General features: G+C 39.7%; 1 protein-coding gene across 5 annotated transcripts in view; it reads right to left on the bottom strand.

The window, feature by feature from the left end:
* The window catches only part of BRWD3 (bromodomain and WD repeat domain containing 3), an 89,088-nt gene that overhangs the window by 23,119 nt on the left and 49,365 nt on the right, over positions 1 to 16,604 (bottom strand). For 4 of the 5 annotated variants that reach the window (XM_039488407.1, XM_039488409.1, XM_039488410.1 and 1 more), the window contains 11 exons: positions 15,965 to 16,135; positions 12,745 to 12,922; positions 11,876 to 11,969; positions 9,916 to 10,065; positions 7,971 to 8,047; positions 6,705 to 6,882; positions 5,324 to 5,440; positions 4,981 to 5,088; positions 3,498 to 3,622; positions 3,176 to 3,258; positions 1,792 to 1,903 (listed from right to left, as the gene is read on the bottom strand). In XM_039488407.1, coding sequence (XP_039344341.1) covers positions 1,792 to 1,903; positions 3,176 to 3,258; positions 3,498 to 3,622; positions 4,981 to 5,088; positions 5,324 to 5,440; positions 6,705 to 6,882; positions 7,971 to 8,047; positions 9,916 to 10,065; positions 11,876 to 11,969; positions 12,745 to 12,922; positions 15,965 to 16,135 — 1,393 coding nt within the window. Of the gene's footprint in view, positions 1 to 1,791; positions 1,904 to 3,175; positions 3,259 to 3,497; positions 3,623 to 4,980; positions 5,089 to 5,323; positions 5,441 to 6,704; positions 6,883 to 7,970; positions 8,048 to 9,915; positions 10,066 to 11,875; positions 11,970 to 12,744; positions 12,923 to 15,586; positions 15,645 to 15,964; positions 16,136 to 16,604 lie in introns of those variants that run through there. The other variant, XM_039488412.1, reaches the window with a different exon arrangement.

Raw genomic sequence — 16,604 nt, 5'->3', positions numbered from 1 at the left:
AGGCAGCGCGGTAAGGGGGTGGGGGGGTTGGATAGAGTTCAGGGTGGTGGTCAGGAGGCAGGGGTGTGGATAGGGGTTGGAGTGGTCAGAGGACAGGGAACAGGGAGGTTGAATTGGGGCAGGAGTCCCGAGGGACAGTCAGGAAGGAGGGGGGGTTGGATGGGGCGGCAGGGGGCAGTCAAGGGCAGGGTTTCCGGGGGCGGTCAGGGGACAGGGAGAAGGGGTGGTTGGATGGGCAGAGGTTCCAGGGGGGCAGTCAGGAATGAGAGGAGGGATTGGATGGGACAATGGGGGCTGTTGGGGTGGGGGTTCTGGGGGCAGTCAGGGGACAGAGACTGGGGGGTGGTGGATGGGGCAGGGGTCCCAGATGGGTCATCAGGGAATGGGGGGGGGGAAATGGATGGGGCAGGAGTCCCAGGGGCGGGGGGGGGCATCAGGGGGCAAGAAGCAGGAGGGGTTGGATAGGGACCAGGGCTGGAACAGCCTGGCTATTTGAGGAGGCACAGCCTCCCCTAAGTGGCCCTCCATACAATTTCTGAAACCCGATGCGACCCTCAGGCCAAAAAGTTTGCCTGCCCCTGCACTAGAAGGATCCAACAGAACCAGGCCAATGGGCAGCACAACATTAAATGAAATTCAGTGTTGACAAATGCAAGATAATGCACATTGAAGGACAAATCTGAACTATTTACACACATTACTGGGTTTCAAATTAACTGTAACTATTCAGGTTAAAAGCCTGAGTTGTCACAGAATTCACCAGTGTATATGAATAGTTCAAATTATTATTTTCAATGTTCATTATATTACATTTTTAAACACTGAAATGCATCTGCTGCATGTGCAGCAAACAAAACGTTACGCATAAATGGATGGAATAGACAATAATACTGTCAGTATTATCATGCCATAATACAAATCAATAGTATGCCCTCATCTGGTCGCCCCATCTCAAAAGAGATAACAGAAAAAGAAGGGGTCCAGAGACAGGTGATGAAATTTATTAGATGCAGAGAAAGACTTCCATATGAGAAACAATTACAAAGACTGGGACTTGTTAGAAAGAAGACTAATAAAAAGGAGACATAGATGTATACAACATAATGAATGGTATACAGAGGGAATCAGGTGTTCCTATTTACCCTTATAATAAAATTAAGGGACAGTCAATGAAATTGAAAGGCAAAGTTAAAAACTAATAAAAATAAACTTTTAAAAAGACAACATAATTCAACTGTGGAACTCACTGTCACATGATCAGTGAGGCTAAAGCTGAGTAGGATTCAGAAAGGGAATTCTACATTTTTGTAGACAACGAGAACGTCACAGTTACATTAGATAGGATTAATTTATTAAAAACATTTAAAGCCTCATGCTCCAGCGCATAAAAGACAACCATTGGCCAGAGTAAGAATGAAACCTTCCCTATGAGCAGGTTATTTCATGACTCACACTGCATGGTTTCTTGAACCTTCTTCCGAAGCATTTAGTGCTGCTGTCAGAAATGGGATACTGGACGAGAAAGACCACAGTTTGATCTGGTAAGGCAATTCCAGTGTAACAAGAACCAGGAACTCAGTGTAGTTGTCTGGGGCTCTAATTCATATCAAATTGGGATTTTAGTGCTAAATTATAGTTTTGGGAGTAGGCAGGTCAGAAAGAAAGGTGGGCTGTTCACCTAATTTTTTTTTCCTTGACGCACACATGTAAATTACATATAAATACGCAGAGGAGAAGAGACCCATAAATGCTTAGATATATCTGATATACTGCAACTATAGTAATCCTTACTGAACGCTGTAGCACTGGAAGGAACTATCAGGATATTCTGCCTGGAAAGGCTGCTGACTCTCCACCATTCCAAACCACCAAGCATCGTCTATTATACTGCGAAACCTATCCCCTGTAATTAAAAAAAACATTTTTTTAAAAAGTTACATTTAGCAATGGAGTAATGCAGATAATAATGTATCCATTTCTTATGTAACAGCAAAACACCTTACTTATATCATAAAGTAAATAATTTACAAGAGTCTGTATGTCTACCCCCTTCATCACAACAGCATACAGGGGCCAAAAAAGACCAAAGGAGAGCATCTTTACATTGCTGGAGATTGACAGCAGATTTCCCCTAGCCTCAGACCACAACCTAGCCACAGATTCTTCTAGTCATTATGGACCTATTGACTTTCTCCTCCAATATTATAACATTTCTCTTCCTCTCCAACTACTGCTGCTGTGTTAGTCACCTTGCTGCTGAAAGCACAGCTTCCAATGGTGGCATAAAGAATCAATCATTATCATATAGTAGAACAGGGATCGGCAACCTTTGGCATGTGGCCCACCAGGGTAAGCCCCCTGGGGGGGGCCAGGCCGGTTTCTTTACCTGCCGCGTCCGCAGGTTTGGCTGATCGTGGCTCCCACTGGCTGCGGTTCGCCGTCCCAGGACAATGGGGCTGCAGAAAGCGGCAGCCAACACATCCCTCGGCCTGCACTGCTTCCCACAGCCCCCATTGGCCTGGAGCGGCAAACTGTGGCCAACGGGAGCTGCGATCAGCCGAACATGCGGACGCAGCAGGTGAACAAACCGTCCCGGCCTGCTGGAGGCTTACCCTGGTGGGCCACGTGCAAAAGGCTGCCGATCCCTGTAGTAGAAGTTAGACAATTCAGTGTAATTTACATAATTTGATGCTGATCAAGTACATCATCTTACCAGCACACCAGCCTCCGCTAACTTGGTGATGGTGGATCACAAGTACAGACTGTCTCTCTGAAAGTCACAACTGTATTCTGTGTGAGTATTTATATGGCTCCTATCACCAGCATATCTGAGCATTCTGGCATTCAAACATACCAGTCATGATCAGAAATTATTAATACGTAAATTGTAGAAATGACAAACTATAATTTTTTTTAAGTAAGTTTAAATGCTAGAAAATAAAACATAAAAGTGTTTACATCAAAAGGTGTGTTAGAATGCTCTCAAAGAGAAGACTGCACTTGAAAAATAACCAGTACATTTAAAAGTGAACAATCAATGACTTACAAGTGCCTCTTTCATTAAACCTGGGCAAATATTTACATTTTAGGTTTAGAATAAAGACAACGAATTGCATCCTGTCCAATACTGGTATTCAGCATGCCAAACACACGGATGTGGTAAAACGGTACTTACCAATCTGCCAGTTCCTTTCTTTGGCTTCATTATAAAACTGATGCAGCACAAGGAAATCAATAACATCTGGCATATCATGGTACCTATGAATAACAGAAAACAGTATTATTTCTAAACAAGATACTGCTTCCACAGTAATTGTTCTCATGGAATCCCATAGACCATCTTTTTAGTCTTCAAATACTATTTCATGTTCATTGCAGCAATGACAAGTGCTTATGTGAAGCCTTCAAGTGCAAGGAGATCAGAAAAAAAGGGATTCTAGACACAATTTGTAAGAATATTTGTTTTTTTTGGAGAAATGATTTAGTCAGTTACTCACTTAATGGAAAAAGAGTCTCCTGTCATTTTGCCTGAGATTGGATCTAGAAATGCAAGCTTCAAGCAGCAGAGTGTAGGAGGTCCGACTTCATATTTAATTCCTACAGTCTTCACAAGTTCTTGTTCCTAATGATCAAAACACAGTGTGGATCAATGTTTAGGGTTTAAAAGCAGCATATTCATGTTTAAACTCACACGTATATATGTGCAAAGAAAGGTATGTATTTATAGATTACTTCTTCCTTCCTGCCTAGATCCTTCTATCAGTCATATGCTTCATTCCTAAAAATCCAAGAGCATAATGGTCTCTCTAACAAAGAAGGATGAGAGGGTACATGGTACTCCTCCCCGGTAACGTATTCCACAAGGCTGGTCATAATTTGGTTAACTGCACTGGAAAGTGTATTGGGGATAGTGCATTTGGTCTTCCAGAAGCAGTAGTGGCCCCAGGTGGGCATCTCTGGCCACGGTCACAACCTCAAACCTTTGCACATCAGGAGGCAGCACTAGGGGAAGCAAAGTATGGTCTTTTTAAAAAGAAGATTCAGCATGAGCTAAATGAATGCCTCTGGAAGTGCCAGGACTTGAGAGGCAATACCTGGATGCATTATGCCTTTCTAAGGCTACATCCGCACTTGGGATTAGGGGCGTGAGTCCCACCTCACAAAGAAATGCTCGTGCTAGCTCTCATCCAATGGGCATGTCAAAACCGGAAGTGTAGTTGTGGCAGCACAGGCAGTGGTGAGCGGTGGCACAGGCTAATCTCTCCCGAGCACAAACCCAACTGGATCCCATGGGTATGTTCTTGGGACTGCAAGCTCATGTCACCACAGGTACAATATTATTGTTAGTGTACATGTCAGTGATAACCAGCACACGTATGTCTAGTTGAGCTAGGAATCACACCCTAGTTCCAAGTGTGGATGTAACTTAAGGGGAGTAAGTTCTTTCCCATCCCCTTTGAAGACTCATAGTTGGCCCCAAACAGCCATCACTGATACAATTTTTTATATCTATCTATATATAATCTATTATTATAGATTATATATAGAGAGATTATATATAGATAGATAGATAGTTGGGACCCCTATTTGTTACTCTCAGGTTCTGAAACAATGAGCAGTAGCTGTATGTTCATTCATTCTAAGAATGCTGAAGTGACTATATGAACAACTTGAGAGTTGCTAGTTCTACATGAGTTAGGATGCAAGAAAAGGTAATATTTCAAACTACAATTGTCTAACTTTTGTTAGTGAAGATACCACTCTAGGTAAACATCGTCCTTCAACTTGAATCTCCTACTGAGTTCCCACCATCAGTGATTGATTGATTGGTGTATGTCATAAAAAATCTTTAAAGTTTGGTTTGCAAAGCAACATTTTTAAACAGCATTTTTCTTTTATTTGTTCACATTTGACTTTAATGCAGAAGTTAATGACATGATTCACAGATCGTGGAAGTATTTTTTTTTTAAGTTGACTTACCCTGAGTTCCATTTTGTTCCATGGTTGTTTTTGCATGTTAACATTGTAAATTTTTGCCTTCCTTACTGCCCGCACATAAGCCTCATGGCCTTGCCTAAAATATATAATCTTAAAGAAAAGAAAAGAAAAGAGAATGTGTAGATCCATGGGGTTAAGATATCTACAAACAAGGATCATTCCTCTTAAATTCTATAGGCTATTTCCATAAGGATTATTTTGTTGGAAAAAACACTCTTATTCCTCCTGAGCAGCCGGATTTTTATATCTAGGCATCTGAAGCATCTTTATTGGCCCCAGTTAAGGCAATTTCAGCTGCTGTCAGTGAGAACATGCACAACATTACCTCATCTCCCATTTGTGGGACAAAGGGTGAACGACGTGGTATGGTATCCAAGATCCACTGGGGTGCAAACCATTCTTCACTGGGTTCACCTTCCATCGAAAGTAATCCACTTGGTTTCTTAAACAAATTACATTACTTTTAGGGAACAAGCTGTAATTACTATTGGCAAGGCATGTGAACAAGTCATTATGTAGAACAAAGCTAATTAAATATTATAAGCAAAGCAAATCCTGAAATGCCAAGTCTCCAAGAAGATCAAGTGATCACCCATCATCATCATCATCAATATAATGGCAGACTAAGGAAAGAATTCATTTCTTAAGATTATATATATATATATATAAATAACAGGTCTAACAGCATGCTAAACATCTGCCTCGACAAAAACCAAACATTCCTCAAGAGAAGCGTATAATAAAAACATTTAAAATATGGAACTAACATAACTCCTTTAATGTTTCAGCCTTTCCACTAACCCTTTGTAGTTCTGTCTATTTGGGACATAATTCAAAGTCAATAGGCTCATTTCAGGTGTGAATCTGACCCTTTACATTTATCCTGTGAGATGAAGTTATACAAAGGGAAAGATGTAGGGAGGTGCTAATCACTTGTTTTTCTCTTTTCCATCTTCTCCATCCCAATATATACATAAGAGTAAAAGTAAAATAGACAGCTGAAAAATTTGAGAACCTAAGGACTAACTCCTCAGCTGTTCCAGAGCATGGCTTGGCACAGCAGAGGTGAGACAAAAGTGGCTCCAAGTCACCTTTGTGGCAAAGATCCTCAGGCTGGCTAGGAGCTGAACTGGCCCCTGGTGCAAGTTAAAGCATATTAATGGCTGCTCTGTCTTACTTCTCATTTGTGGTGACTCCAAGGGATGTTGCAGCAGTGGGGACTGCTGGAGCACAACTGAGTTCTGGCCCTACCTCTCCAATCCTCAAAACACTACATCCCTCCTCTTATGCAGGGAGTGTACTGTGTTGGCTTTGCACTAGCCAAGGAAATCCTCAGACAAAAAAGGTCCTTCATGTGGGCCTGGTTCTGGCCACAGTTATTCAGAAAACACAAAATAACTTGGCCTGTAGCGAGTAAATATAAAGGTCTCTCTCACTAACCTAGCTCTTTTATAAAAAAGTCTGTTCTTTTCAGCATCCTAATTACAAATCACTAAAATATCAAAATTACCACTACACAACAATAGCAAAACAAAGTTACACATCCAGAATCCTATTCTGTTCTACTTTAAAGTGAACTGTGACTACTGTGTTATCAGTCAGTCATCTTTCATATATAGTTGTTAATGAAAAAAATTTAACTTGAAGACAACCATTTATGAAAGATTTATAGCCGTAAAGCCAAAAAGCCATTAAAAAAAGCTAACCTTTTTTCTAGTCTGTTTGGGTTTCCTTCGTTTCTCTTCCAATCCTTTAGTTTCCTTCATGTTTTCATCTTCAGAGCTACTACAGATCTTCCGAGTCGCCTGTCTGGTTTGTCTCTTTGGAGGCTGGAGATTAATTCCAGCATCTGCTGTCCAGTCAGAATATTCACTTGAAGAATCACTGTAAATATTACAAAGTAAAAAGCTAAGAAACAAGGTGTCAAGAAAACCATAACTCTGACTTTCAAACAATACAGTCCTAAGCCTCATCCCCATGCTGCTCCATGCAGGTGAGTTCCTGTGGCTGAGAGGACAGCTGGCAGGATTAGAACTATATTCACATGAAGTCTATAGAAAGCCTAAATCGTGCATAATTTAGGCTATTTCAGCATACTATTTCAGTTGCAAATTCATATACAAGCCAGCATTATATTTAACATTTGCATCATAGTAATGATTCCACTCATTCACAGAAGGCTGTAGGAACATATTTTATTGCCTTCGTGGTTTCACATCAATTCTGAATGGATTTATTACTGGAATTTGCCAAAGTTTTAGCCTATAGTAGCATTGTATACCACCAAGCATTGTATTTTTTAAAAAATTCTAAAAAATTATGCACGAAGATATTTTAACAAATTCATTACAGAGAGCAGAACAGATTTGGCCACTTTAGCACAATGCAGACATCCTGTGTCAATGCTATTACTTCACTAGTCAAATAATCAAGTAACATTTGTGTTTTGGGTAGCTGACTCACAAATATGAAAACGCTTCATTTTGCAGATCTACTTCATCCTAGCTCCTAATCTTGCACAGAGAATACAAAAAACTGTATAGAGGATAAGAAAAAAAGAAGAAAGTCTTCAGACTAAATAACATTTGAAAGTACAGATCTTTCACACTGCCTTTAAAAGTGTTTACAAAAGCACTTACCTTTTGTTAACACTTTTATAACTACTTGGTCAGTTTCACTATGATATTTACTAGTTAAAGAGACACAAACATTCTGTCCAGAGTGATGGAGCCTGTGAACTTCAATGATGAGCAGTGCAGAGCACAAAAATCTACTAAACAAGGTGTAATTCTCCTCCTTACCTTAATCTCTCACAGGAGTAACAGATTTACTTATTTTATAGTGAAATAAGTCCTAGATACTCATTTCCATATTGCAGTCATGGCTCCAGAAATACCAGCCGTCACGGTATGGCTTTCTAAGACTACATAATCACTAGACAAAGAAGAAATATTTAGGACAGGAAAAGCTACCTGGAACTGCTTTCACTTTGCCACACAGCTACAGCGTCGTCCACAGAGGCATCGCTTGTGCCAACTGTTTCATCTTCCTGCATCAAAAACAAAAGAGTTGTGTTGTTATTCCTGCTGCCACACTTTCACCAAAATATTTTCTCTTTCACATTATATATGCAGTAGTATGTTTCACATTATATATGCAGTAGTAGTCCAGAGTTATGAACTGACCAGTCAATCACACACCTCACTTGGAACAGGAAATATGCCATCAGGCAGCAGCAGAGACAAAGAAAATAAAACCACCACAAATACAGTACAGTACTATGTTAAACACAAACTACTAAAAGAAGGAAAGTATAAAAAAAAAGATTTGACAGTAAGGAAACTGTTTCTGTGCTTGTTTAATTTAAATTAAGATGGTTAAAAGCAGCATTCTTCTTCTGCATAGTAAAGTTTCAGAGCTGTATTAAGTTAATGTTCAGCTGTAAACTTTTGAAAGAACAACCATAACATTTTGTTCAGAGTTACAAATGTTTCAGAGTTATGAATAACCTCCACTCCCAAAGTGTTAATATCTCTGAGGTTCTACTGTATTCGCCTGAAAATGTCATGATGAAAACACTTGGATGTCATTTGTCAAAGGAAAGTTATTTACCAGTAACTCAACTTCTCAAAAAAAGGTCTCTCCAGAGTGATGTAGGAGGAGTTACACGACATGACTCCCCTCACAAACCACTGCACCTTTGATAGTAGCATGAACTACTAAGGACATGGGACAGCACCCACCCTGGCAGCATTCTAGAACCAATATATATAATTCCACGCCCCTATAAAACTGTCCTTTAGGTCCTTGCAACCTCAGAAAACCGGACTCAAAATCCACAGGAAAGGAAAAGGCTGGATGTGGTCATCGCAGATCTACAGACCCAAAATATATTCAGAGAATTCCAGTTACAGGTACGTGACCATCATTCCTCTCTCACAAAGTTGTCTCTGAAGAACAGGTGGAAGAAGAAAAGCCTGATTTTTTAGGGGGTGATGCACATAGCCTTTAATGGTTCTTGCTGCTACTGAAGGTTTGTGGTCTGCAAGGCAAAGGGCTCCTACAGTGGAGAGTTGCAAAAGCAGATGCATGAGGAAGAACTTCATATCATCGGATGTTAAAATAAAATAAAAAAATACTTAAAATGGTTTCTTTCTTAAAAGCTTAAAAGGTATTAACTTCTAATATCTGAAACATATATCCATTAATATACAAGTATGGCCATTAATCAATCTAATACTAAGCTTTTTCTTCTCGTCAGAATTCTGATAACTGTGGTGAGCTTTTAACTGAGAATTTAATTCACATGTATTTTAGTTTTAAGTTAGAGCAGGAGAAGGCAGTGAATACATAGAATATGTATAATGTGTCTTCTTATTTTACATGCTCCCCTTTCCTTGCTGAGAGGAAATTCCATTTAATCTGTGAAACTTTCAGTCCTTACTCTCACCAATATCAACCACTAACACCAACACGGTATCGTTAAAAGTTGCTGCACAGATGTACACGAAACCAACCTACTTAGTGACATCTACAATACACGTGCAATATGAAGTCTCTTATTTGCATGAAACACCAGAATAGCAAATGTCCAGGTCAATTAAATTAACCCAACAACACTTGAAGACTTCCTAGCAGATGATGTCCATAAAACAATCCATTTTTAACTAGATTTGAATACTTTTATATTTATATTTCTGCCAATTTAGGCACTGAAATAAATGGCTCATCTCCTTCCCAGACTGATTTAATAAAATAATGGCATGAATCCTAAAAACAATATGAATCAAATCCTTCTTCATAAAGGAAGAGAAAAGCCTAAGTCTTAATGATAACACCATTTTGAGAACATCTGTAGTCAAACCACACAATCTATGAACAAGGAACCTATTGAAGCAATCATTTGAGGTGTCATACCTCAGAGGAGCTTTCAGATTCGTCCTTTGTGCGTGCATTTTGACTTGCTCCCTGCTGATTGTGTTCAATGGTGGAGCGTGTTTGGTAGGCATGCTGGCGTTTGCGTTGGTTTCTTCTCAAAGATCGTCCACTCCCAGGTTGATAATCGCTCTTTTGTTATTGGGGGGAAAAAGACAAAGATTAGATTTTTTAGCAGTTAAATATATATACTACATAAACAGGCCATATCAAAAGGAATGGATGCTGTCCAACTCTCAATGGAAAACCAGAAAATCTGGAGTTCGGGCTGAAATGCCATCCTTAACTTATTCTGACTTGGCTAGGTATTACTGGAAAAAATATTGCCCATTGTTTTAAAAAGTGATTCGACCCTGAAAAATTGGTTATGCAAAAATACCACTTTCTTGCTGAACAGCTGTTCCCTGTGGTCTTGACTACAAAAAAGGAAATTACTGTTCTAAGAACTGTGTGGTTCCTCTAGCGTACTTGTAAAATGCATGTATAAAAATGCCACAAATCAAACTGAGGTTAGACTTGCTTTCAACAAGACTCTAAATACTGTTTCAATCAACCCCATTTTAGTACTAGTGTGGATGTAGCTTGCTGGCATAAAAGCACAAAAGGTTCAAATAACCTTTCCACTGCTGTTCAAGAAGAGAAAGTCTACCCTCTATTACATATCTGATTCCAAAGAAAAAACATAGGATTGAACATATGATTTTATTGATTACGCATCAGCAGCAACGAAGCCAGCTTGACTTTCAGATCTCAGGTTGAGTTTACAGAACTGGCACTTGGAAAAAGAACCTCATCTCTTTTACTTCTAACAAACATGAACAATGTGTATTTTTTAACGAAGTAAAAGGCCTCCATCACTGAAAGCCCTTTCAGGCAGGAACAGTCTTTTTATTCTGTATTTGTACAGAAACTAGCACAGTGAACTTCTAGGCGCTATGATAACCCAAATATTATTAATAGAGAGGAGGAAGACGAGGACTGAAGATCCCTGAAAAAAGGATCTTATCAGCTGCAATACTTGCATACAATGGGTGAAATCCAGGTCCAATGAAATCAATGGGACTTTTTTTCAATGACTTCAGTGGGGACAGGATTTCATCCAATACAGACATATTAAAAATGGTGTTTTGTATTTTAATTAATGGCACTTTTTAAAAGCCCTTACAGCAGAGTGTGTGACTTCGTCTTTGAATGATATCAATATCATCTGGTGGGTGTACAAAACAGATCTTTGATGTGGTCTCTTAAACTGGCTGAACTCATAGAACAGTGCTGTTGCAATTTAAGGGCCTCTGTGCCCAAAAACTGGGACTTCACATATACCCAGGGGTTCACGACAGCAGTTGTAGAATAGATACATTATATGAATCCTTTTAAAAAAAATGAGTAAAGTAGTTACACATATACAACACGTAATTTGTCAAGCAGTCAGCCATTTAAACTATTTTTCAATTTAAAATCTAACATATTTGGTCCTCAAAGTCCATGCATAAGAAAATATTTATTGCATTCCCGAGAGCCTGAAAATACCTTAGGCCCTCATCCTGCAAAAATCACCGTGCGGGAAGACCTCTTTCCATCCACATAGAGCCCCACTAAAGAACAGGAGGCTTCCTGTGGATGCAGCATTTGCCCATATATTGCAAGTTGTAGGAGCTAGATCTTGGTATCAATGTTTTTTTTTAATCTAAGATGAGCCTTTACTTACTTAAACCATGTACTTCACTGTTTCCCCTCCCATGACAATGGTTTACACAGCTAACAGCAAATTGTCTGCAGCACAGACTAAATTAAAAATGGAGCTACACATAGTAAAATTAGAAAGATTAAGTAGCAATGATATTAAAACATCTAGAAAAATTGCTGTTGGACTTTTTTTTGCATAATGCTTAAAATGGTCTCCATTCTTATTTTCCCTTTTCTTCTAGTGAAAATTACTCACCCTTTGCAAGGTGTGGGATGGTTTTCTCTTCTTTTCAACAGTGTAAAGATTAACTTCCATATCACCTTTGGCAGCTCGGCAGTCTTCCTGAACCCTTAAAACATACGGCGAACATTCAGCCTATTCACTAAATCATTAAACAGACTGACAATATTTGCTTCCTTGCTACCAGCTAAATGAGCATAAGTCCTCCTAGCACCCAGAGATTTTGCTTTGTTTAAAATCAAAAACAACTCTTTTGATGTCATTAGTCATTTCCCTATAAAAGGGGAGCTGGCTGGATGTTTGATAATAGCTCAAGAAATCTTTCACTGAGCATGACGACCTATTAAAATTTGTAAAAGCTGCACTAGGAAAAAACACCTTTTGAGAAAGAACAGTCGAAATAAAACTGGCCCCAAAAAGGTAAGAATGGAGTATCTGAACCAGCAAAGAAGGAGTTAAATAACCATATAGGTAAGAAATTACCAGTCTCCAAATTCCCAAGCAGAATATAATCCTAATTTTTAAGTTTAAGTCTGAAGAAAATATGGAACTGAAAAATCAATTTATTAAAAAAAAATGTAAATCTCTCTCATTTTTGAAAAAGGCATCATTGAAACACTACATGGTTTATTCTTCCGCCCCCAAGCATCTTTTGGAACATTATACATGCACACCCAGGAAACAATAGACTCCCTACAGTTATAATATGATCTTTAGTAGTATACACAGTTCATAATGTTTGTACAATTGATTCCATATGGACAGCACATATTGGATTCACAAAGAAATAGGAACAAATTAACTCAATATGTTTTAGTATTCTTGTACTGCAAAGGAATGGAGATGGTTTCAACGGAAATTCAGCATCAATGGCTTCATCTTACCTGCTAACCCCTGGATGCAGCTCATTCACCACTACTCTTCTGCTCCAGGCCATGAGATCTCTCTCTGTGGCCATCTGACTGCGAGGAGCATTGAGATGCATTTGCCGGACCCCCTCAATCTGACCGCTACGTCTGAGACCAACGTTTGGTGGGGAGTCCAAACCTGGACTTCTAAGAGCTAAAACACAAAAATGAAGATCTCTTTCCCTTTCATTTCCACAACTATTTTAATAAAAATCTATGCATAAAAATTTAGAGCCAGACAGAGAGTTTCTTCTCAGCCCTCTGCAAGTGGCAGAGCATAGCTGTGCTGGTCCAGATGAGGGAAGTTTTATCAGTTACTGATCAACTGAAAATCAGTGACTAACATGAGGTGAGGGGTTTTGATACTTTCGATGAATATCTAGGGGAATACCTACTTCTATATGTCGCTGGAATGTTACCAACCACTTTGCACACTCATAAAAAAAAGTGATCAGTCAGTGCTGTGACTTCCTACAGTACCTGGAGTTTTCGAGGAGATTTCTCAGCCAAGTAACAACTAGGCCAACATAAGATGTGTAAGTAAAGTTTTTGTAAGTACCTAGGGGCCAAAGTCCCATTGATTTTCAATAGGACTTTGACTTAGGAGCTTTTGAAAATGTCACGCTACAAAAGCGGATGAGATCGCTGTAGGCGCCAACACATCTGCTTGTTCTGTTTCTATAACCTACCCTGTTGTGCCTTTTTTGAGGGTTCAAAAAAGAACTAGATAAATTAATGGACGATAGTTCCATCAATGGCTATTAGCCAGGATGGGCAGGGATGGTGTCCCTAGCCTCTATTTGCCAGAAGCTGGGAATGGGTGACCGGGGATGGAGCACTTGATGATTACCTGTTCTGTTCATTCCCTCTGGGGCACCTGGCATTGGCCACTGTCGGAAGTCAGGATACTAGGCTAGATGGTCCTTTGGTCTGATCCAATATGGCCGTTCTTATGTTTTCAACACAACTCTGCCCCTGAGCTGCTCTCAAGGCAGCACATCTACATGCTGCCACTTACCCAGAGCCAGACAAAGTCTGAATCTTTCCTTTAGTCAGTCAAGTGGGGATAAGATGATGCTGGGCTGTACTAGTACCACAGCTATTCCTATCTTTGGTTTACTTGGCTATTTAGAAGTGAAATTATCTAATTTCTATATGCACAAATATGATGCACATGCAAAGTACACTCACAATTATGGAAAGTTATATGAAAATCTGGTTCTTAAAGTGTCAATTAGGCTTAAATGTAAACACCTCACTGAGGTGAATATGGGCAGTTCTTGTGTCCCACAGCTACTGTTTAAAGTGGCCTGCAAACTCTGGAAGACAATGGGGCATCTGTTTACACTCCGGTCATGTTTGGAGGGTTATCTTAACCATATGGACTAAAAAAAGGTTGCACTATGCAAAATTTAAAATCGGTCACAAGGGCCAGATAAGAACCTCAAGCAGGCTGGATCTGGCTTGTGAGCTGGGTTTGGTTTGGAACCACTGGTTTAGATCAAAATAAAATTAGGTGTTCTGTTGGTAATCCTTTCCTATCACTTTGGTTTAAGGAAAAGCAGTTCTAAGCATACTGCTCCCACGGATCTGTAACAGTGGCAGATAGTTTAAACATAAGCAAGTCACTCAGTCATTTAAAACCTAAAACCAGATTACTAGCAAATGTATAGTAAACTTTTTAAGAGGTTTGGATACTATGAATAAACTGATTTGTGACTAGCTGACTCACAGCACAAGTCCACAGCATCTGTTACAACAGACAGTAAGCTGCTTTGTAATCAGCTGGTCAGATCTGATTGGGTTTGATTTTAGTTTTTAATCATGGTCTATATCAGAAGAGAAGTCAGGGAAACAGAACAGTGGGACAGGAGAACAAATTCAAGCTTTGAAATGAAACACTGGGACAAAGCAGATATTTTATTTTATGAACACTGATGTATATAGGCAGCAGCAAGACAGCATTAGCCTTTCGCAGCACTGTACTCTAATAACTTTGTCTACTTATTAATTATACACTGTTGTGGTGACATTAAGATATGAAAAGTTAGAAAGCATCATCCCTGCAGCAAATAAATGATAATAAGATAATATAGTAAAAGTTTATATTTAAAAAAGTTTGTAAGAGAATTATGGTCTAATTATCTTAAGCCATCAGGCACTGCCCAGCTAGATCATCAAGTGCTCTCATTTGTACCTCACACTCTCAGTTCTTCTACTAAGTCATCACCTGAGCTCCAAAGACCTCCAGATGGGTTACTAATGCTTAAATCGGTGATTCTCAAACTGTGGGTCACAACCCCATTTTAATGGGGTTGCCTGGGCTGGAGTTAGACTTGCTGGGGCCCAGCACCAAAGCCCGCCCCCCACCCCCTGGGGCCAAAGCCGTGGGCTTCAGCCCGCCCACCTGGGGTTATGTAGTAATTTTTGTAAGTCAGAAGGGGGGGGTCATGGTGCAATGAAGGTTGAGACCCTCTGGCTTAAATGAATGGGGAAAGAAAGCACACACAAGACATAATTATGGTAGAACTGGGCGAATAAATGGTATTTTGGTTCAAATCAGCAAACTGAAAAAACAGAGAAAATAGTCTGTAAATGTTAGGCATTTGTCAAAAAACAGAAAAGTCCATTTTCAGGAGGTGGAGGGGGAACAGACTGTGAGGGAGTGTGTGTGGTGTCCCTTGATAACCTTTAGCCAGCGGTTAATGCACTTGTCTGGGATTGGGAGACTCATATTTGAATCCCCAGTCTGAAGCAGGGATCTGAATTCACATCTCTCTCCTTCTTTGTAACCATCCTAACCACCAGGCTATAGGCTGTTCTGCTCTGAATCTCTCTGGCTGAAGCTGTTCCACTTTGCATAAATATTCACTCAGCTGAGAGAGAGAGAGAGAGAGAGAATGCCTCTATAGCCTGGTGATTAACACACACATCTGTGAGATAGGCAATGTGGATTGAAATCAATCCTCTGAATCAGACAGAGAGAAGATCTGAATCTGGATGGACATAGGCAAACACACATGCTTTTCTGAAGTTGGCCCTGAAAAACATTTCCTCAGCTGAAACTATTGGGTCAAATTTGCAAAAGCACTGGCATTCTCAGTGCAGCCAGTCCAGGCACCTGGTCACAGTAGTTCAGAGTGCCTTCCTAGCAGTCTGACTAAATGAGTAAACAAGACAAGGGGGGAAAACTTACCACCATTAATAGAGTGTGATCTACTGTATGGAGGGTTGGGGATAGCTTCTCCTTCATTCAGTCTCCTCAGATCTTGTACTCTCTGCAGCTCCCTAATCATTCCATCCAGAATACTCTCATCGTGGTCATTGGTTTGCTGCCCAATCACCTGTTCAATCACTTCACCATCACCTTAGTGAGAACAAAAACACCAGTTTTACTAACAACCCAAACACACACAAACTCTGCACCAAGTGCCTTCCATTCACATACATTATATAATTTTGCATTTTATTTGTATAGAGCCAAGTTGACTTTTCTATTGTAAAATACATTGCTTGCCAACTATTTCAACAAGGTGGTAGACTACAAAGATTTCCATGAGATACCTAGTTCCTCTGAATACTTTCCCATTAAGTTCAGCTCTAGTGGTTTCTCATTCTACTCATGCTACAGATTTTAAAAACTATTTTTATCATTCATATGAATTGCAGCAAGAGCCAAAGTCTATCAGTTTGTATGAAAGCATATACTCATAAAAGATCCAAGATAAGTCTTCTTGCAATCTGGTTCTTATACCTTGTTATTTGCTACCCAAATTTCTCTTGCCATATAGGGAACTACTTATCTACGCAGAGTCCAAAATTAAAAAGAGATTCTC

The sequence above is a fragment of the Mauremys reevesii genome, linkage group 9 (assembly GCF_016161935.1).
Source record: "Mauremys reevesii isolate NIE-2019 linkage group 9, ASM1616193v1, whole genome shotgun sequence".
NCBI classification, from domain to species: domain Eukaryota; kingdom Metazoa; phylum Chordata; order Testudines; family Geoemydidae; genus Mauremys; species Mauremys reevesii.
Note: the sequence above shows the minus strand (reverse complement) of the source record. Positions and strands in the feature narration are given on the sequence as shown.